This window comes from Homarus americanus, unplaced genomic scaffold (genome assembly GCF_018991925.1).
Source record: "Homarus americanus isolate GMGI-L3 unplaced genomic scaffold, GMGI_Hamer_2.0 scaffold2539, whole genome shotgun sequence".
In the NCBI taxonomy this organism is placed as follows: Eukaryota; Metazoa; Arthropoda; class Malacostraca; order Decapoda; family Nephropidae; genus Homarus; species Homarus americanus.
The window spans coordinates 5,516,873-5,539,279 of NW_024725489.1; the positions used below are offsets into that span (position 1 = coordinate 5,516,873).

At 43.7% G+C, this 22,407-nt stretch overlaps 1 protein-coding gene across 2 annotated transcripts in view; it reads left to right on the top strand.

Moving 5' to 3' along the window:
* LOC121865048 (E3 ubiquitin-protein ligase TRIM9-like) overlaps positions 1–22,407 on the top strand; it is a 45,273-nt gene that overhangs the window by 7,503 nt on the left and 15,363 nt on the right. The window contains exons 2-7 of one of the 2 annotated variants that reach the window (XM_042364376.1): positions 14,082–14,177; positions 14,482–14,598; positions 14,952–15,068; positions 17,108–17,264; positions 17,929–17,964; positions 21,228–21,367. In XM_042364376.1, the coding sequence (XP_042220310.1) occupies positions 14,082–14,177; positions 14,482–14,598; positions 14,952–15,068; positions 17,108–17,264; positions 17,929–17,964; positions 21,228–21,367 (663 nt within the window). The remainder of the gene's footprint in view (positions 1–14,081; positions 14,178–14,481; positions 14,599–14,951; positions 15,069–17,107; positions 17,265–17,928; positions 17,965–21,227; positions 21,368–22,407) is intronic. The other variant, XM_042364377.1, reaches the window with a different exon arrangement.

Sequence of the window (22,407 nt, forward strand, 5' to 3'; positions counted from 1 at the left end):
TGGCGTTGTGTTGCACAGTTATGGCCTTGGACTTTGTTGTGGCGTTGTGGTACACAGTTATAGCCTTGGTCTTTGTTGTAGCGTTGTGGTGCACAGTTATGGCTCGTGGACAGAATCATCCACTAATCTCATAGCTGCAAACTTTTATGGTGTTTCTCTTCCACGGCACGGGACGGCCCCTCTTCCACGGCACAGGACGACCCCTCTTCCCGGCACAGGACGGCCCCTCTTCACAGCACGGGACGGCCCCCCTCCAGCGCAGGACGGCCCCTTCCACAGCACAGGACGGCCCCTCTTCCGACAGGACGGCCCCCTTCCACGGCACGGGACGGCCCCTTCCACGGCACAGGACAGCCCCTCTTCAGGCACAGGACGGCCCCTCTTCCACGGCACAGGGACGCCCCTTCACGGCACGGACGGCCTCCCTAGCCTGGGACCCCTTCCCCCGGCCCTTCCACAGCACGGGACAGCCCCCCTTCCACAGCACAGGACGGCCCCTTCCACGGCACAGGACGGCCCCCTTCCACAGCACAGGACGGCCCCCTTCCGACACGGAACGGCCCCCCTTCCACAGCACGGGACCCCCCCCTTCCACGGCACAGGACGGCCCCCTTCACAGCGCAGGGACGGCCCCCCCTTCCGGCACGGGCCCCTTCACGGTACAGGGACTTCCAGCACAGGGACCGGCCCCTACAACCTGGGACGGCCCCCCCTTCCACGGCGGGACGGCCCCTTCACAGCACAGGACGCCCCCTTCCACGGCACCAGGACGGCCCCCTTCCACAGCACAGGACGGCCCCCTTCACGGCACCCGACGGCCCCTTCCACAGCACGGGACGGCCCCCTTCCACAGCACGGGACGGCCCCTTCCACAGCACAGGACGGCCCCCCTCCACAGCACAGGACGGCCCCCTTCCCCGACACAGGACGGCCCCCTTCCACGGCACAGGACGCCCCCTTCCACAGCACAGGACGGCCCCCCTTCCACAGCACAGGACGGCCCCCTTCTGGCAGGACACCCCTTCCACAGCACGGGACGGCCCCCTTCCACGGCACAGGACGGCCCCCTTCCACGGTACGGACGGCCCCCCCTTCCACAGCACGGACGGCCCCCTTCCACAACACAGGACGGCCCCCCTTCCACGGCACGGGACGGCCCCTTCCACAACACCGGGACGGCCCCCCTTCCCACACGCAGGACGGCCCCTTCACAACACGGACGGCCCCCCTTCGGCAGGACGGCCCCCTTCCCTGCAGGACGGCCCCCCCTTCCACAGCACAGGACGGCCTTCCCAGCACGGACGCCCCCCCTCCACGGCACGGGACCCCCCCTTCACAGCACGGGACGGCCCCCCTTCCGGCACAGGGACCCCCCCTTCGGCACAGGACGGCCCCCTTCCACAGCACGGACGGCCCCTTCCACAACACAGGGACGGCCCCTTCCACAACACAGGACGGCCCCCTTCCACAGCACAGGACGGCCCCCTTCCACAGCACAGGACGGCCCCCTTCCACGGCACAGGGACGGCCCCCCCTTCCACAGCACAGGACGGCCCCCTTCCACGGCACAGGACGGCCCCCTTCCACAGCACAGGACGGCCCCCTTCACAGCATGGGACGGCCCCCCTTCCACGGCACAGGACGCCCCCCTTCCACAGCACAGGACGGCCCCCTTCCACAGCACAGGACGGCCCCCCTTCCACAGCACAGGACGGCCCCCTTCCGCACAGGACGGCCCCCCTTCCACAGCACAGGACGCCCCCCTTCGCACAGGGACCCCCCTTCCACAGCACAGGACCGCCCCCCCCACAGCCGGGACACCCCCTCCACAGCACAGGACGGCCCCCCTTCCACAGCACGGGACGGCCCCCCTTCCACACAATGAAACAGAACATTACTGCCTGGAATTACAAATGAGAGGATTGGCTCAACACCCGGACGGAAGAGGAGGAAGGAAGGGAGAAGAACTGCGATTGTGAGATGGGAGGGAGAGATTCGTATGCCTCTCTCTCTCTCTCCCTCTCTCTCTCCCTCTCTCTCTCTCTCTCTCTCTCTCTCTCTCTCTCTCTCTCTCTCTCTCTCTCTCTCTCTCTCTCTCTCTCTCTCTCTCTCTCTCTCTCTCTCTCTCTCCCTCCCTCTTCTCCCTCCTCTCTCCCTCTCTCCTCTCTCTCTCTCTCTCTCTCTCTCTCTCTCTCTCTCTCTCTCTCTCCTCTCTCTCTCTCTCTCTCTCTCTCTCCTCTCTCTCTCTCTCCTCCTCTTTCCCTCTCCCTCTCTCTCTCTCTCTCTCTCTCTCTCTCTCTCTCTCTCTCTCTCTCTCTCTCTCTCTCTCTCTCTCTCTCTCTCTCTCTCCCTCTCTCTCTCTCTCCTCTCTCTCTCTCTCTCTCTCTCTCTCTCTCTCTCTCTCTCTCTCTCTCTTTCTCCCCTCTCTCTCCCTCTCTCTCTCTCTCTCTCTCTCTCTCTCCCTCTCTCTCTCTCCCCTCTCTCTCCCTCTCCCTCTCTCTCTCCCCTCTCTCCCTCTCTCTCTCCCTCTCTCTCCCCTCTCTCTCTCTCTCTCTCTCTCTCTCTCTCTCTCTCTCTCTCTCTCTCTCTCTCTCTCTCTCCCTCTCTCTCTCTCTCTCTCTCTCTCTCTCTCTCTCTCTCTCTCTCCCTCTCTCTCTCTCTCTCTCTCTCTCTCTCCCTCTCTCTCTCTCTCTCTCTCTCTCTCTCTCTCCTCCTCTCTCTCTCTCTCCTCTCTCTCTCTCTCTCTCCTCTCCCTCTCTCTCTCTCTCTCCCTCTCTCCTCTCTCTCTCTCTCTCTCTCTCTCTCTCTCTCTCTCTCTCTCTCTCCCTCTCTCTCTCTCTCTCTCCCTCTCTCTCTCCCTCTCTCTCTCTCTCTCTCTCTCTCTCTCTCTCTCTCCCTCTCTCTCTCTCTCTCTCTCTCTCTCTCTCTCTCTCTCTCTCTCTCTCTCTCTCCCCCTCTCTCTCTCTCTCTCTCTCTCTCTCTCTCTCTCTCTCTCTCTCTCTCTCTCTCTCTCTCTCCTGCCCACCTTTCTATTTTCTGTCCACTGCTTCTCTTCTATTACAGCTGAGAACAGACAGACAGACAGAGAAGAGAGAGAGAGAGAAGAGAGGTCAGGTCGGGTCACGAGACATAACGGTGTGGCTGGTAAGATTGATTTATAATACCTGGATTTATGTATCAGTAATTCCACTGGTACAGGCTGAGGTGACCTGCATTACTTACAGGCTGTCTTATTATACTGTACAGGGATAGTTATTCTGTTTTTCCTCCATTTTCTCTCCGTTTTCTTTATTTTTCCTCCATTTGCTTTATTTTCCTCCATTTTCTTCATTTCCTCCATTTTCTTAATTTTCCTCCATTTTCTCCTGTTTCTTTAATTTCCTCCCATTTCTTCACTTTCTCTTCATTTCTTTATTTTTCCTCCATTTTCTCCACTTTCTCTATTTTCTCTCATTTATCATTGTTTGTCCCTCAGTGCCTGTGGTTTATCACGGTGTTCACTATATCCTGTTGTTTATCACGTCTCTCGTAAATATATATCATGTTTATTAAGGTCACGATGGAGGGTGTGAACGTGACCTGGGGGTGACCTTTGACCTTTTAGTTGTTGGTTTCCGGACGAGTGTGTGTGTGTGTGTGTGTGTGTGTGTGTGTGTGTGTGTGTGTGTGTGTGTGTGTGTGTGTGTGTGTGGAGGGATTGAGTGTGGGTGTTTGTGTATGTATGTATGTATGTATGTATGTATGTATGTATGTATATATCCCAATCAGCTCCCATAGTCTCATTAACCGAAGCTAACTATTACTTACCGGATTTAATTCATCAGTACGATTTTCATACACTAATAAACGGATTTTCACCTTCAATTAACCGGATTCCACTATAACTTTATCCGGAGTCGATGGTGTTATTTAACCCCTCTAGTCTTTATATCGGATTCCATTCACATTAACCGGAGTAAATGATTTTATCCGAATTTGTAATGTTAGTGTCACCTGTATTAATATCGGTCTCGACTGTCTTATTAACTGGAGTGGACTGTTACCGGTAAGGGGGTGGTCGTGTAATCCGGGACCGGTTTCTGCCGGTACTGGATAATCCGGTGTCGGAAATCCTCCTCCTCCTCTCCTCCTCCTCCTACCCCTTCCCCCTTTCCTTCCCCTCCTTCCTCCTCCCCTCCTCCCCCTCCCCTCCCTCCCCCCTTTTCCTGTTGGGGATGAATAACCGGAAACTCTTTCGTTTATGTTTGTTTTGTTTGTTTGTTTATTCATTTGTTTTACTTGTTTTAATTTTGTGTATTTGAAGGAGGGAGGGAGGAGGGAGTGAGGAAGGAGGTGAGGAAGGAAAAGGAAGAGGAGGTGAGGAAGGGAGGAGGAAGGAGGTGAGGGGAAGGGAGGAGGAGAAGGTGAGAGGAGGAGGAAGGAGGTGAGGGTAGGGAGGAGGAAGGAGGTGAGGGAAGGGGAGGAGGAAGGAGGTGAGGGGGAAGGGAGGAGGAAGAAGGAGGGAGTGGAGGGAGGAGGAAGAGGAGGTGAGGGGGAAGGGAGGAGGAAGGAGGTGAGGGGAAGGGGAGGAGGAAGGAGGGTGAGGGGAAGAGGAGAGGAAGGAGGTGAGGGGGTGAGGAGGGAGGAAGGGAGGGTGAGGGGAAGAGGAGGAGGAAGGAGGGTGAGGGGGAAGGGGAGGGAGGAAGGAGGGTGAGGGGAAGGGGAGGAGGAAGGGGAGGGGTGAGGGAAGGAGGGAGGAGGAAGGAGGGTGAGGGGGGGAAGGGAGGAGGAAGGAGGAGTGAGGGGGAAAGGGAGGAGGAAGGGAAGGAGTGAGGGGAAGGGGAGGAAGGAAGGAGGAAGGGGAGGAGGAAGGGAGGGTGAGGGGAAAGGGGAGGGAGGAAGGAGGGTGAGGGGGTAGGGAAGGAAGGAAGGAGGTGAGGGGGAGGAGGAAGGAGTGAAGGGGAAGGGGAGGAGGAGGCGAGGGGGAAGGAAGGGAGGAAGGAGGTGAGGGGGGGAAGGGGAGGAGGAAGGAGGGTGAAGGGGAAGGGGAGGAGGAAGGAGTGAGGGGGGGAAAGGGGAGGAGGAGGTGAGGGGGAGGAAAGGAAGGAAGGAGAGGGGAGGTAGAGGGAGGAGGAAGGAGGGGAGGAGGAAGAGGTGAGGGAAGGGAGGAGGAAGGAGGGTGAGGGAAGAGGGGAGGAGGAAGGAGGGTGAGGGGGTAGGGGAGGAGGAAGGAGGGTGGGGGAGGAGGGAGGAAGGAGGGTGAGGGAAGGGGAGGAGGAAGAAGGAGGGTGAGGGAGATGGTAGAAATAGGAGAGAAAACAAAGATTGGAGTAGAATTGAAAAGAGAGCATTAAAGGATTTTATGGGACCCACACACACACACACACACTCACACACACACACACACACACACACACACACACACACACACACACACACACACACACACACACACTCACAGGATTAAGGAGGCCCAGGAAGGATTCTTTAAGTCTGGTTGGGGAAAATATCCTGGGGTAGTTTATTGCCGTTGGTGGGGGCTGTTCTGGGTGGGTATTTGCATAGTTACCCAGTATCACTCTGTTTGCAGGTGGGGTGGCTAGGCACTGTGGTGGTGGTGAGTGGTAGTGGTGGTGATCATGGTGGTGATGGTGATAGTGGTGGTGATCGTGGTGGTGATGGTGATATGGGTGGTGATCGTGGTGGTGATGGTGATACTGGTTGGTGATCGTGGTGGTGATGGTGATACTGGGTTGGTGATCGTGGTGGTGATGGTGATAGTGGTGGTGATTGTGGTGGTGATGGTGATAGTGGTGGTGATGGTGGTGGTGATGGTGGTGGTGATGGTGATACTGGTTGGTGATGGTGGTGGTGATGGTGATAGTGGTGGTGACTGGTGGTGATGGTGATAGTGGTTGGTGATCGTGGTGTGATGGTGATATGGTTGGTGATCGTGGTGTCAGGGCCTAATTTAAAACCCAAAATCAATAGTGTACATTTTGCTAGTGAAGGTAACGAATCATGCTCTTGGATGTTACCTGAAGCCACTCAAAAACATAATTCTTAAAACATTTTAGAGGCCCTCATCTATAGTAAGACCCTCTACTATATTGGCTATGGGGGGGGGCAGAGCGGGGAGTGCCACCTCCCCCCCCCACCCAGGATCTGCCACCCTCCGATATGAACTCTCGATACAGGAAGATGGTTACAGAAAGTGTTTACAAGTCTAATTATTTAGTGTCCAAAGGTTATCCCTCTGTACTGTACTAAAATAGGTGGTGGTGGTGTTAGGAGAGAGGTGTTGGTGGTAGTTGTGGTAGGTGATGGTGGTAGTTGTGGTAGGTGATGGTGGTAGTTGTGGTAGGTGATGGTGGTAGTTGCGGTAGGTTATGGTGGTGATGGTGGTAGTTGTGGTAGGTGATGGTGGTAGTTGCGGTAGATTATGGTGGTGAGGTTGGTAGTTGTGGCAGGTTATGGTGGTGATGGTGATGGTTGTGGTAGGTGATGGTGGTAGTTGCGGTAGGTTATGGTGGTGAGGTTGGTAGTTGTGGTAGGTGATGGTGGTAGTTGCGGTGAATTATGGTGGTGATGGTGATGGTTGTGGTAGGTGATGGTGGTATGATTGCGGTAGATTATGGTGGTGATGGTGGTAGTTGGTGGTGAGTGATGGTGGTAGTTGTGGTAGGTGATGGTGGTAGTTGTGGTAGATGATGGTGGTAGGTGATCCCTCAAGTCCTTCATAACACTCTGAGGTTAGACACTTAATTGGGGTTAGGTTAGGTTGAGGCAGCTCAACTGGAGGTCAACTGGGGCCATGTAGAGATAATCGGGGTCAGGTGAGGTCATCCAGCATCATCAAACTGTGAGTGTGTGTGTGTGTAATAATAATAATAATAATAATTAACTGTTTATTGAAAGAGCTTGGCAGCCAGAAGGCTGAAAATATACAGTTACATATTTGGGGAATGGGTTACGAATTACAAATAATATACAAGTAACATAAGTGATACAAATAAGACATATAATAACTAGATGGGGAAAAGCTCAAACTACAGTTCATTTCAACATAGTGACAGTGTAAGGAGTAGTGTTTACTGGGAGTGAATACACTGATTTATTACAAGTTATTGATAATTTTTACAATGGTTGGGACTGGGCTGTTCTTATAGCGATCAGTTCGTGCACGTATGGGCTGGATGCGGTTGTGGTGTCGAAACAGCAATTCTCGGACGAGGATCTCAGGTGGTAGTAGGAGCCGGTGTCAGGGGATGGTGTAGAAGCTTCTTACCATTTGCAGATGAGGTCGTGGTGATGGTCAGTGTGTGTGTGTGTGTGTGTGTGTGTGTGTGTGTGTGTGTGTGTGTGTGTGTGTGTGGTGACAGCTGGTGTGTGTGTGTGTGTGTGGTGACAGCTGGTGTATGTGGTGAAGCTGGTGTGTGTGTGGTGACAGCTGTGTGTGTGTGTGTGAAAGCTGGTGTGTGTGTGTGTGTGGTGCGGTGTGTGTGTGTGTGGTGACAGCTGGTGTGTGTGTGTGGTGGTGATGGCTGGAGTGGTGTGTGTGTGTGTGGTGCGGTGTGTGTGTGTGTGGTGACGCTGTGTGTGTGTGTGTGTGTGTGTGTGTGTGTGTGTGTGGTGACAGCTGGTGTGTGTGTGTGGTGACAGCTGGGGTGTGTGTGTGTTTGGTGACAGCTGGTGTGTGTGTGTGTGGTGACAGCTGGTGTGTGTGTGTGTATGTGTGTGTGTGGTGGCTGTGTGTGTGGGGGGGTGACAGCTGTGTGTGTGTGTGTGTATGTGTGTGTGGTAGCTGGTGTGTGTGTGTGGTGACAGCTGGTGTGTGTGTGTTGGTGTGGTGACAGCTGGTGTGTGTGTGTGGTGACAGCTGGTGTGTGGAGTGTGTGTGTGTGTGTGGTGACGGTGTGTGTGTGTGTGTGACAGCTGATGTATGTGTGTGTGTGTGTGTGTGTGTGTGTGGTGACAGCTGGTGTGTGTGTGTGTATATGGTGACACTGTGGTGTGTGTGTATGTAGTGACAGCTGTGGTGTGTGTGTGTGTGGTGACGGTGTGTGTGTGTGTGTGGTGACAGCTGGTGTGTGTGTGTGTGTGTGGTATGGTGTGTGTGTGTGTGGTGACAGCTGGTGTGTGTGTGGTAGCTGGTTGTGTGTGTGTGTGTGTGATGACAGCTGGTGTGTGTGTGTGGTGACAGCACCAGGAACCAGCGAGCTTCCAAGAGGATATATACCTGAGTCTTACAGCTGGTGCGTCTTGTCCTCACCTGGAATGGATACGTGGGTGTGGTCCTGATGTGGGGGCTGGGGGGGTCTGTGTGGTCTTGGGGGAGGGGCAGGTGGGGGGGAGGTGGGGTGGGGGAGGGGGGCAGGGGTGGTGGAAGTTAATGCTCAAGGTAGCGTTGTTGTGTGTTTGTTTGTGAAGTGAGTTTACGTAAATAGTCTGTTTATTTTGCATTGTTTTTTTAGTTATTTTCCTCTTTGTTCCTTTTATTTGTTTATCATTTGTATTTATTTATTTATTTATTTATTCGAAACTCAGCCCCAGACTTATAAAGACTTCAGAAAAAACATTAATTGAAATATAACATTCATATTACAATTTTAAACGTGAATAAAAAGTTAAATTTATTGATTATAAATAAAATGATATGAATATAAAATTAAACGAAATAAATAATGAAATGCCTTATTGTTAGAGTAAATTTAATTATATTTTGAAAACAACTCATTAAATTCTGTAACACTGATTAACCTCGACTCTATTTTGGTAATATTTTTTTTTTCCGGCTGAATTCTTTGGGATGAAAAATTGAAAAAGATGGTTTTATTTTTGGTTATGTCTTGTGGTCTCCTGAAGGCACGAATACACCAAGGTATATAATATATTTGCGACCAATGTAATGTAATGTCCTCCTGCCAGTCACGCACCTGCAGGCGTCTCCCCGTGTTATTGTTTGGCTTTGTTGACATTAGACGGATACGACGCCAACGAACGCGCCTTGGTTGACTTATGAATCCGGATCTTGCGTCTTAAAGTCTCAAACAATTAAAATTTAATTAATTTTTCACTAAGATATTAACAAAGCTTATTATAAACTGTATTTTGAGTAGGATAATTTTAATACCATTTAACCGTTGATGTTTGTGTTAATATAAGAGGGTCAGTTAGATACGTACTGACGTCTTTAGTTACGAGGGAAATTTAACTTAAGAACCTTTGAGAATCGTTGTTGATTACCTGTCTGATACACACACGCACACAGGTAGTTAACGATCAGGCAGGTGTACAGATTGACCCATAGATAGATAGATAGATAGACAGACAAACTGATCGATAAATAGACAGACAGACACAGCTGACGGAAGAGAGGAATGCTTACAACCAGGAAGAGAATGAATAGTGAAAACTTGCCTGAGCTGAAGGTGTGAGCGCCATTTCTGCTCCCCACCCCACCACCCACCCACCCCACCCACACCCTTTCCCACCCACACACCCCACCCCCAACCCACCTACCTCATCACCTCTTCCACTCCACACTAACCTACACACCACTCCTTTCCTCATCTCCTCCCTCCCCCTCACCTTCCTCCCCTCACCTTCCTCCTCCTCCTCCCCACCCAGCACCTCTCCTGTCGACCCCTATTTCCCATTACCACCTTCTGTCTCTCCCTCCTCCTCCCTCCTCCTCCCTGATCTCTATTTCACTATCTGGTATTCATCTCTCTCTCTCTCCCCCGCCCACTCACCAGCTGATATTTCCGGGTTGAAGGAGAGAAGGGGGAGGTGAGGTACTGGAGAGGGGAGACACTAGGTGAGTGGGAAAGGTTATTATAAGAATGAGAGGCGTGGTGGGGGAGAGAGAGGAAGGGTGCTGGAGGGAGAGGGAGAGAGGGAGAAAGAGGAGGAGAGAGGATGGAGGGAGGAGGAAAGAAGAGAGGGGAAGAGGGTTGGAGGAGAAGGGAAAGGGACGCAATGAGGGAGGAGGAAATGAAAGGGGGGAGGGGGACTGACATCACGTAAAGGGGGACAGTCTGGTGGTAGTAGTGTGAGGTAAGAGGACGTATAAGCCACCCAGGTTAAATAATACAAAGATAAGCCCTTGTTATCTTGTGAGGTGGGGAGAGGTTAGGTGGGCCAGGTGTATGTGTTCTCACTTCTACAGGTAGGAGGAAAATTAAACTTAAGAATTATTTGAGAATCTTTTCCTGTGTTCCGCGCCTGCTGTAATAATAATAATAATAATAGTTAATAACGACAGTGGTGATAATGATAAAAATAAATAATACTCGAAATATAACAACAATAATAATAACAGCAATAACAATAATAATAACAATAACAATAACCACAAAAGAAGAGGGCTGGGTTCCTCGGTCACTAAGGTCAGAGGTCAAGCTGTAATACCCAACGTAAATTTATGGTAATGTGAAGGCTTGGTGGAGGTAACAGCCTTGTGAAAAGGTTTGTGACTTTAAATGATGACGATAATAATAACATCAATAACAATAGTAATAATAAATAAATAATAATAATAATAACAATAATAACAATAGTAATAATAGTAATAATAATAATAATAATAATAATAAAAGATAATAAATAATAATAATAATAATAATAATAATAATAATAAAAATAAATAATAATAATTAATAATAATAATAATTAATAACAATAATAATAATAATTAATAATAATAATAATAATAATAATAATAATAATAATAATAAAATAAATAATAATAAATAAAATAATAATAATAATAATAATAAAATAAATAAAAATAAATAATAATAATAATAATAATAATAATAATATAAATAATAATAATAATAGCCCAAAACAAATAACAAACAAACAAAAATAACTCACACATTACAGACGCACCAAAATATAGAATGAAAAAACGGTCCAATATGTTCTACTGTGTACTTAGCTTTGTATGTATAGATTGGTTCCTAGTGTCGTATGTATAGATTGGTTCTAGTGTCGTTTGCATAGAGTAAACGATATCTAAGGTAAACAGGCAGCAGGAACCAGGTCGAGTTACTCCCACTTGAACATATCAAACCATTAAGTATACTGTTAAAATATCACCTTACTGCCAGATATAACACATTTTATAAATAGTTCTTATAGAGAAGCATACAAACTTCAACAGGAGAATAACGAACGAAAATACAATATTATATTCTGGGAGACAGAAAATCGGCGCCCCGGTATAGCAACATTTCACAATTATCCAGAACAAATTAATATGATTAGGGAATATGTGACGTAAATTAGTTGGGCAAGTGTATGAGGTAAAATTGGTGTTGGTGATGTTGAAAAGTTGATTTGGCTGTTAAGTGTCGAGAGTCGAGTCCTGACAATGCGGTGAGGAGGTTTAATATTTGTGTTTACTTGTGTTTTATCATCGTCTCGTTAAGTAATTTATGTCTGCATATATACTTGTTTATATCAACTATAAAGAGCATGTTGAGACGATAGAGGTAAGAGTTAGCCCGACTGAAGTGGTTTAAAGAGACATTTCTGGTGCTGAGGTATTAAAGATAGGGCAGTTAACGCACAAGAGTGTAATAACGAAGACGTGGAAAGAAGTGAATGGCTGAAATAATAATATGCAGCGGCTTCTCTCACGTCCACAAGAAACCCAAAAATTACGCCATGTCAAAGTAAAAGTTTTCCATTTAATATGCTGATGGGTCCCCGACTAGAACTGGTAAGGCTAATATGTTTCTTTGGTTAGGTTAGTGCGGCCCCTGGCGTCGGTTACTTGGTTTTCTTGTCAACTAAGGTTAGGTTTAATTTAGAAGTAACCCCATTTTTTACACATTTGCCCGAATTACGACATTGTCCACTGTAAAGCACACGATAACTAAACATAGCGGTTCAAATACGCAACTCGCCGGACCGTAAGTTAAATGAAACAGAAATGTTATCATAATTTCACATACGGGAAATTATGCCGTGTGACCCATGTAGTGTAGTTATACTGTACTTGAGTGCCGTAACGCTTGTACCAGTCTGTGAACACTACTGGTCAGCGTCTGGGAGGGTGGCTGGAGGGTGGGGAAGGAGAAGGGTGGTGGAAGGGGAGGTACAAGGGTGGTAGGAAGGGGTGATGGGAGGGAAAGGGGGGTAAGGGAAGAGATGGGATGTAATAGTAAGGATTATAGGAGAGGGGGGGGTAGGGATGGAGGTTAGGAAAGGAAGGAGAGAGGAGGAGAGGTAGGAAAGGAAACAGGAAGGAAGCAGGTAATGTGAATGTTACCACCAGACTATGTTCAGGCGTGGCTCCCTGTGGTCTGGTCACCTGGTGTGCTGAGAGACTACAGAGAGAGAGAGAGGAAGAGAGACCCCGCTGGCTGTGTTGACTGGGGGGAGGCAGGAGACAGGCGTGAAGAAACTACTGTGTGTGTTTAATAACCATAATAATGCTCCTAACAACAACAATAATAATAATGATATACTACAATGTAAAAGACAACGTGATAATAGTGTAGGAATATATATATATATATATATATATATATATATATATATATATATATATATATATATATATATATATATATATATATATACAGTATATATGAATGGTCCTTTTATTCTCAGTAAACATGGAAAAGTAATTACAACACTTGGGCCATTCACAGTGTAGTCATCCTTATTATTATTATTATTATTATTATTATTATTATTATTATTATTATTATTATTATTATTATTATTATTATTTTTATTCATTGTTGAAGGTTGTCTCAGCCAGAAGTTCCTCGCATAGATACACATTGATAAAACACGTTGATAAATGTTTAGAATGGCTACAGGTGTAATAATGTATTTGGAGGGGTTAAGTTTAAATGCTCGTTTCAATGAATATAGTCCAATCCAATCAGGAAGGAAAATATGAATTGGTACATGTAGTTAATACCTGTACATGCATTATTTTCTATTGGACAGAATTGTTGTGTACAGTACTAGCATTTATATTCCCCTCAAATTTTCTTCCTCAGTGAACTTAAAAAAAATTAAGGTTTCTTTAAGTAATAGGTTAAGTTATTCCTGTACTAAGGTAACCCAGGCTCAGGTTCACAGGTGTTAAAAATTACCTCTAGATCTTGATTAATTCAGGTGTGGTTTACTGATTTAAAAACAACTTTACAATTCCTTTATTATTTACCTGCATAGTGTTTGTATAGTATGTCCGTCAAGTCATCTGTGTATAGTACAGTAATACGTACAGGAATATAAGTACGATATTCTAGTAATTATGGTAATGTAAATGTACCGGTATTTATAGTACAGTATTTTCCAGTACAGTACATATATTAGTATTTACATTTGTTTGTTGGTTATACAGTACTGTATTATCTGTATGTATGAGAGAGAGAGAGAGACAGAGAGAGAGAGAGAGAGAGAGAGGAACAAGGTGGTACAGTACAGTGATGGTTGGTGGTCAGTGTGTGGTTGGATCCCACTGCAAAATTATGGGTTAGGTTGTGGAGAGATTCGTAACCCACTCCAGGAAAGAAGACCTCCCACTCCTGTAACATTTAATACAAGAAAGTATAGTACACAGTTTACTCTCTATTATAAACTATACAAAATTGACTTATACACAAAAAACTGTGTGAATTATACCTTTACTTGTTTAATTACATGAAATCGTATTAGACATTAGTTATTGTGAAGATTAGGATCATCTACTTATTTCACCTCATGATTCAACACCCTAATGCTAACCTAACCAAACATAACAACCTGTTTTAACCTATTATAACCAAAACTTAACTTAACCCTTGCCTTACCAAGTCTAATCCAACCATAGTGTAGCCATTGTTAAGACTTGTTAGTTAATATAAGTCACCTCACTCCTCGCCCATGTCACTTTTGTTTGTTTACTCCTAGCTACATGCACACACACACGCACGCACACACACACACACACACACACACACACACACACACACACACACCAGTTTTAAGTTCCAGGAAGAGTTAGCAACATGTTGTGAATTGTAAATTGTGATGGAAGTGTATTAGAGGTACAGTACAATTTATCTAATCAAGGTGGTTTGTGTCCACAGACGGAGCTGTCCCAGGCCCTGCAGCAGCTGTCAGAGAAGGCGAGGGCTGCCACAGAGTTCATCCACACCCTAAAGACTTTCTCAGATGAGGTCCACGTGAGTGACTTAATCTGTATTTTACTTTCATTTGTTTGTATTGATAAGCTGTATCTGGATACAAGCTGTTGTATTATATTGAATAGCGTGTGTACCTGTTATTACCATTCTCGTGTAGACGTTTTGTATTGGATTTGTTTTCTCATACTGTAGGTCAGAAATACTCATATATAAAATCTTAAACAAATGCCTCTATATTGAGAATGTGTACATAGTTAACCCAAAATCATGCTTAAAGTTAGATAGAGTGAAATAACTTGCTGCATCATAATGAAACCGCCCATTAACAAAGTCACACTGGCAGGGTAACTGTCGGGAAGTAGAGGGAGTGATAGTGGCCCAGGTGGATGCCCTGGTGGAGGCACTGCAGGGCCGCCGCACTGACCTCATCAACTGGGTCAGGAGACAGCGAGATACCAAGGTCAGTAGCTCCTACAGCTTAGCTCTTACTTTTTATGCTCATGACATTAGCTGCCTGATGAGTAATAATAAAAAATTCTACTGTACTGTATTGTCTTTATTGTGTACGATATTTCCTGCACAGAAGTTAGTTTATCCTCAGGTGATCGTTGACATTAATGAAAGCTGTGATTATTTTTATAGAAACTTCAAGTGTTGACCTTTAAGCAAGAGATGATCATTTGTATTGAGTTCTTCCTTACCACATGCTCTCACTGAACATATAAATGCTGTTACATATAGGAGCCGTGTGGTAAAGGAGGAGGTGAAGGGAAGTGAAGTCTTATAATTCCCTCTAAATCCTCTTTGATACAGGTTCATGCACTGAGAGAACAAGTACAGGACTACACCCACACCCTACAGTCTACCACGGCCACCATCCACTTCTGTATCGAGGCTCTCAAGGAGTCTGACCCAGCATCATTCATGGAGGTGAGAGGCAGGATAATTCTCAATGGTTGCTCAGTCATGGCATTTAAAAATTATATATATTTATTTTATTAATTTGTGTATTTATTTATTTAATATTTTTTTTTACGGAAATGAATACTAAATTTTCTTGGCTAAATCCTGAATATTATGATAGAGGACTGCAGTTAACAAGTCACATAATTAACCCTTTGTTTTATTAAATGTATGAGTTTATCAAGTGGTTCCAATACTTAAGTCAGTGTAGTGAAAGATGGTCTGACTCTTTTGATCATAGGATATAGCCAGGCACCTGTTATTGTCTCTTATTATCAAGTATTACCGTAGGTTTTATGAGATGTGGGTGTTTATGAAGCCAAGTGGGATGGTATTAACCCCTTGTGTATAGGCCCCCATCTGAGCTGAATACAATCATCTCTCGTTAGCCAAATAAAATATCACAAATAACGTCCTGTAGTGAAGGAGTTAATAGCACAGATCTGTAATACAACATGGAAGATTAAAGTGAGAAAAAATGACAGAACATGGATGGAACTTTTTCTAAACACTTGTGGTAAGGTGTTCATGCATTACTCTGTGTTTTTGGGAGGGGATTATTGCCACTTACTGTATTACTGTACAGTATTTAAATGTTAAAGGGATTATGATTCTAACTTGTATAGTATTGAGACTTGCCTTACAGAATTAAAGTAACTACTGTACCATTGATTTACTCATTCATGGCCGTTTTAGGTGGTAATTAATGCCAAACACGTGTAAGGTGACGTATTTCTTCTTGTAGGCATTGTCGTTTTATCTCTTTCTGTGTTCTTTATATATTTATTACACGGCAACTCTAAATGTTACTGTGAATGAAGAAGAGCTCCAAGGTGTTGTGTATTGTGATATGGATTTAGAAATGGGTTCATGAGCTGTTTACTTAATGCTTCTTACCCTCACTTGTACAGTTTATTGAAGGTCTGTCTACATAATGTATTCTACCCTTGTAGTATACTGGAGGTCATAGGAGCTGCAGACAACATTGTAGATGCTGTAGTTATGTTTGTTTTCCTCTACAGTATGTGTTGGGGTGTCCACTTTTTTGGGGGGGGGGAGGGGGATTATCCCACCTGGAGGGCGAAAATATAATAATAATAATAATAATAATAATGATAATTAATAAATATGATAATAATAATAATAATAATAATAATAATAATAATAATAATAATAATGATAATTAATAAATATGATAATAAATAAAATAATAATAATAATAATAATAATAATAATGATAATTAATAAATATGATAATAAATAAAATAATAATAATAATAACACTAATAATAATAACCATAAATAATAAAAAAATAAAAAATAAATCTAGAGTGAGAAACGACATACCCTGTACGTTATGTGTGTTGTGTTGTCAAAGTAAAAGAAACAATTGAGACCCTGCAATTGTGTGTAAATGAGGCAGAAAGTCAGATCATCAACCTGGGACTTGGTCACATTTGGCTTCAGGGTCTACCATTAGACAACACATTATGCTTCCAATATCTTCCCAGGCAGTAGTACCTCCCTGTTTGGTAGCTGCCTACTACCTACTACCTACATACAATACTTGTTTTGGTAATTGGCCAGGTTATGTTCGCTACTACAAGATAAGTTGGTAATTTATTCAATACAGTTTTCTTGTAACTTTAGTTTTGATTTCTGGTAGGTACAGTACACTCTAATACTGTATTATCTTCCTGTATCTATGTCTTGGATCTTATTGTATTTTCAGGTGGAGTTTTGTATTGCTCTTATGTTGTGGATGATTCACACTTGAGAGATGTACAAGATATTTAAGTGGATGTAGTGTATTTACAGCTTGTTCAAAATCACAAAGTTAGTGTCTGGCTGAGAGGTACTTTACTGTCCAATTTATTAGGCCAGTACACAACCAGTCAACCCCCTCCCCCCCCCAATCCAGGAAGTGAGTGTACTGTACCTTCTCTTCATGTGCCAGAAAGAAAGTTTACCCCAAAAAGTCTTCACTCCTTTCCTGTGTTCCTCAGGCTCAGGAAATCTTAGAGGAGCGAGTGTGTACGATGACTCGGGACTGGGAGCAGTCCATGGTGCCGGAGCCTAGAGTCCCTCCTGTCTTCAACCTGACACTGGACGATAAAACTCTCTTAACTGCCATCCAGCAACTCACCTTCATCCAGCTCAAACGTAAGTGATGAGATTTATTTTTTCTCAAATATATAGGAATATGGTCTTCAAAGTTTTTATGATATGGTTTTGGGAACTTACGTGTGTGTGTGTGTGTGTGTGTGTATGTATATGTCTATGGGCCTAAAGATAGGTGTGTTAGGGATATAAGTGACTATATCTCCCGAACACCTGAATTTTTGTACTTGTTTACCTGTAAGTTCATGAGTTCAAAGTTGTTGGCCTGACTCTTATTTTTAGGTTTATAGACATGCTGTAAATGTCCTCTTGACACACACATACAGGTTCCCAAAACAGTGTCATTTACCAACTTGAAACCCCTGATGTGAGGAAGCATTCAGCTGTGGTCATTCCTTAAATATTACAACATCAGAGTCAAGAGTCATGGCTATCTAGTATATACAGTAGAGGTTTTGCTCTTCACTTGAGAATATGAAACTAATGTTGGTAAAATGAGTTACTGTATTGACTGAAGAAAGTATCATCCATAATATTAACAAGTTACAGAGTATTACTAACATATCTCCACTTAGTAACACTTGCTATTGGGTGACTTGACTCCCAGTAGTTCTCTCATAATGGTAGTAGTTGTTTCATGAGTATGTATTTTAGTTATTTGATACAACACAGAGGTTAAAATGGTTTTCCTTCCATGCTATCCTAGGCCCAGTTGTTACTCAGCCACAGTCAGATGGCTCAGGTGGGGAAACGTTACCTTCTTGTTGTTTTGCTTCATTGTGTTGGTGTAGTGTGTGTCCCAACCTGACTCTACCAGTGTCCCTTCAACTAGTTACACCAATCTCTTTAACTTGTACCAGAGAAATAATATTATTGTGTTGAGTTTCTGTACGTACTGTATTTTCTAAAGTTACTGTGCTGGTGTTTATGATACAGTATTAAATTAGACCATATAGTATTCCACTTTATTTTTACTATGTACTGGTATAGTCAGACTGGGAGGTATTCTGCAATATTGAATTGGCATGCTTTATACATGAGATATGTTACAACTTTTATGGCTTATACACATAGTACAGCATCCCATAGTGTTGCCAGTATTGTTTACCTGCACATTGTTATACCCAATACCCTTGGATTTAAGGCAGGAGGTACAGTATATTACAGGACTTTTCTGTTTTATTGGTTTGTCTTTTTCTCTTTCGTTTTTATTATAACTATCTATTCATGTCTTGTGTTATTATTCTCTTTGGTCAATAAAAAATACAAATTGAGGTTTGATTTCATGAGTGACTGCGGCCAGCTGTTGTGTTGTCTCGTAATCTGCCCTGAAACCACAGAACTTTTGGTCCCTCTTATAAGTTTCCACAAAAAATTCTATCCCCACAAATAAGCTGTGTGAATGTCTCCTAACTGTTGTTGTTGTAATGTTATTACTACGCTTCAACAATGAAGGTCTTTAATCGTGTGACAAAGTTAGTAATACACTACTCCAACAATGATAAAAACTAATGAGAGATAGAGCTCCCTGTTCCCTAACTCACTGGTTGATTGAGAGATGACTTTCCCAGCTGCTGCCTTCACTCCATTCATCCAGTTTTGGCTCCCAATCAACTTCAGTCCCACTCCACTTAAATGTGTCATCCAGTCATCATCACTAACCACCAACACAGTGGATGACCAGTTCAGGGTCATGGTAGTGTTTGTTAGGTCCTCATGGTCCTGTACATGCTGGTACAGGTATTCACATGCATGTTTCTGTCTGTACCTTCATCTCCATCCCACCCAAACTTGATAGCAGGATTATGCAGTTAGTATCCTGTATGGAGCCAGTGTCTAGTACTGTAAGGAAAATTTGAAGGTTTCTATTATATACTGTACAGTTAAACATGACAGTATGTGGTTAGACTTTCAATTTGTTGGATTTTTGCATCAGTGAGATGTAATTTATTTCACTGATACAGCTGATGTTTCTTCCCCCTTATCATAACAGCAGATAATAAGCTTCATTAATTTTTGTTGTTGTTTCAAGCATTGTTATCATCCTCTCGCCTTTACAGTCTTGGGAACCTGAATAATTATCATCATTATCATTTTATTGCCATACGTATACTAGTGTATGTTAGCCATGATCACCTGATGGCAGCTCTTGCAGTCTTTCTTGTCAGGTTCTTGTAGAATATGTTATGTGTCATCATAGGCCTGAAAAGAAAGCATATTGTAATGTTGTCCTTCCTGTGCTGTTCCTGGACACACACTTCAAATATTATACACAGATATGTTCTTACAAAGTGGAGGATTTAGTCAGTCAGTGGAGGATTTAGTCAGTCAGTGGAGGATTTAGTCAGTCAGTGTAGGATTTAGTCAGTCAGTGTAGGATTTAGTCAGTCAGTGTAGGATTTAGTCAGTCAGTGGAGGATTTAGTCAGTCAGTGGAGGATTTAGTCAGTCAGTGTAGGATTTAGTCAGTCAGTGGAGGATTTAGTCAGTCAGTGGAGGATTTAGTTAGTAAGTGGAGGATTTAGTCAGTCAGTGGAGGATTTAGTCAGTCAGTGCAGGATTTAGTCAGTCAGTGCAGGATTTAGTCAGTCAGTGTAGGATTTAGTCAGTCAGTGGGGGATTTAGTCAGTCAGTGTAGGATTTAGTCAGTCAGTGTAGGATTTAGTCGGTCATTAATGAAAAGTAGGATTCCGCATCACCATAAGGCATGAAGGGTTTGTGAGCACTAAAGAGCCATTCCTTTATTACTTGTTGGTGGAAGCTTATATAATTGTTTGATGTGATTATACTACAAATGGGGATACAGGTATTACTGTAATTGATTTGATGTTTTGTCAACAGTCACCCAACCATGTTTATTTAGTGAAATGGCCACCCAACTATGTTTATTTAGTAAAATGGCTACCCAATCATGTTTATTTAGTAAGGTGGCCACCCAACCATGTTTATTTAGTAAGATGGCCACCCAATCATGTTTATTTAGTAAGGTGGCCACCCAATCATGTTTATTTAGTAAGATGGCCACCCAATCATATTTATTTAGTAAGGTGGCCACCCAATCATGTTTATTTAGTAAGGTGGCCACCCAATCATGTTTATTTAGTAAGATGGCCACCCAATCATGTTTATTTAGTAAGGTGGCCACCCAACATGTTTATTTAGTAAGATGGCCACCCGATCATGTTTATTTAGTAAGGTGGCCACCCAATCATGTTTATTTAGTAAGGTGGCCACCCAATCATGTTTATTTAGTAAGGTGGCCACCCAATCATGTTTATTTAGTAAGGTAGCCACCCAATCATGTTTATTTAGTAAGGTGGCCACCCGATCATGTTCATTTAGTAAGGTAACACTTTTAATTTGGGTAGGTCACCTTATATACCCAGACCCCATAACACTTTACAGAAGAAATGATGTGTGATGCTTCTCTTGGTGTGTGTGCTTGTAGGTAGAGCTGCACACATCATGGTTCTCAAGTGTTTGTGAGTTGTCAGACATAAAGGAACAAGTGATGGGTGCTCTACAGGCCTTTACACCCTTAGTTATGTAGTAATGCGGTAAGCAGACCTGAGGAGCTTGTGTGACAGTATTAGATTAATTACTTGAAAGGCTAGTGGGATGATGGCTTAAGTTGTGTGACAATATTAAGTTAATTACTTGGATGGCTAGTGTGATGGTGGCTGTGTATTAAATCGTATTGGTTGAAGTGATCTTTTTTTTAATGTGGATAACTTTATTTGAAAATTATTTGATGATATTTTAATAAACTACCTGATAGCTTTAGTGCAGTGGGTGTGGCTATGATTATAAGCTTATGATTGATTGTACTGTATTGAGTTTTTCTTCTAAGGTAATTACAGTGTTTTTTCTCTCCTATTAAATTGATATGTAGGTCACAAACGTACATGGAATACTGAAATACCGTACTATACTTTAATAAGAGATGTTATGAGACAGTCTCCCCAAAAGCCCAGGTAGTTTTTGTTGATAACTTGCGTTTTTGCAGCTCCCGGCACCCCGTCCATGATCCCAGAGGAGTGTAGTGCCGAGAACAACAGTGTGACCATCGCCTGGGCTCCTCACCCCACCTCCTGTGTCACCGGCTACACCCTGGAGATAGATGATGGCTCCAATGGGCCCTTCAGGGTGAGTTAGATTGTGTCTGTGTTACCTGTCTGTCTCCCATCATACCTCCTCCTCTCCTTCTGTGGGATGGGTCAAGAATGGTTGGAAATAATCTGGTACAAAAAGTGTAGAAAGCCAAACTAGTACAGGAGGTGGGAACATCACACGTGTTTCTTCATATCCTGAACGTGAAGCCAAAACATACAGACAGTAGTGAGTTAAGGAGTGGATGAGGTGATGTGCTACAGTACAGTACTTGTATCAAAGGCAGAAGGTACTACATTATGTACAGTGCCAGAGAATAGACACTATTGTATTAATAAAACACCAGAAAAAAAGCCTTTCAATTAAAGGCATCACATTAGGTTTCTAAAGTTTTAGTATTTAATATTTGAAACTGGTTAGTTGTATTAATCCATTTTGGGTAACTGTTACCTTACAGTACAGTATACTGTACATAGTTTGCCAAAATCAACAATATTTAGAATGAATGTAACACCTGAATCCAAAAGGTACTCTATTAGTATAGTTTATAAGAAACTACTATGTCAGTAGACCTAAAGAAACCACAGGGTAATACAACACCCAACACACCAGCTGCTACTGAATTAATTTCAATATTCAGTAGACCTAAAGTTATTGAGTTAATACAACAGATTCAGTACTGTACTACAGTATTGTATTAATACTGCATGTATAACACACCAGGTGCTATTGCATTAATACACAACCCAACTGATCGGTCTACTTTATTACTACAACATCCAGCAGACCATATAATATTGTCTGTATAGTAGCTCCCAAAGACATTTTAGTGAGGTAATCTAGTAATGTTCCAACAGTGTAGGAAAGTACAATGTACATAGAGTGCATAAACAATACCATAATTGTGTTAGTCTGGTTTTCCTGCATCATCCACATGGAAACAAAGAGCTGGACCAGATGGATGTGTATTATGATGCCACATTGGTACTATCCACCAGCAAGACAACACCCTTTTAATTTCAATGATTATTATGTTGCTTGTAACTGTGAACCCAGAGTTGAGTGACCAATAAAAG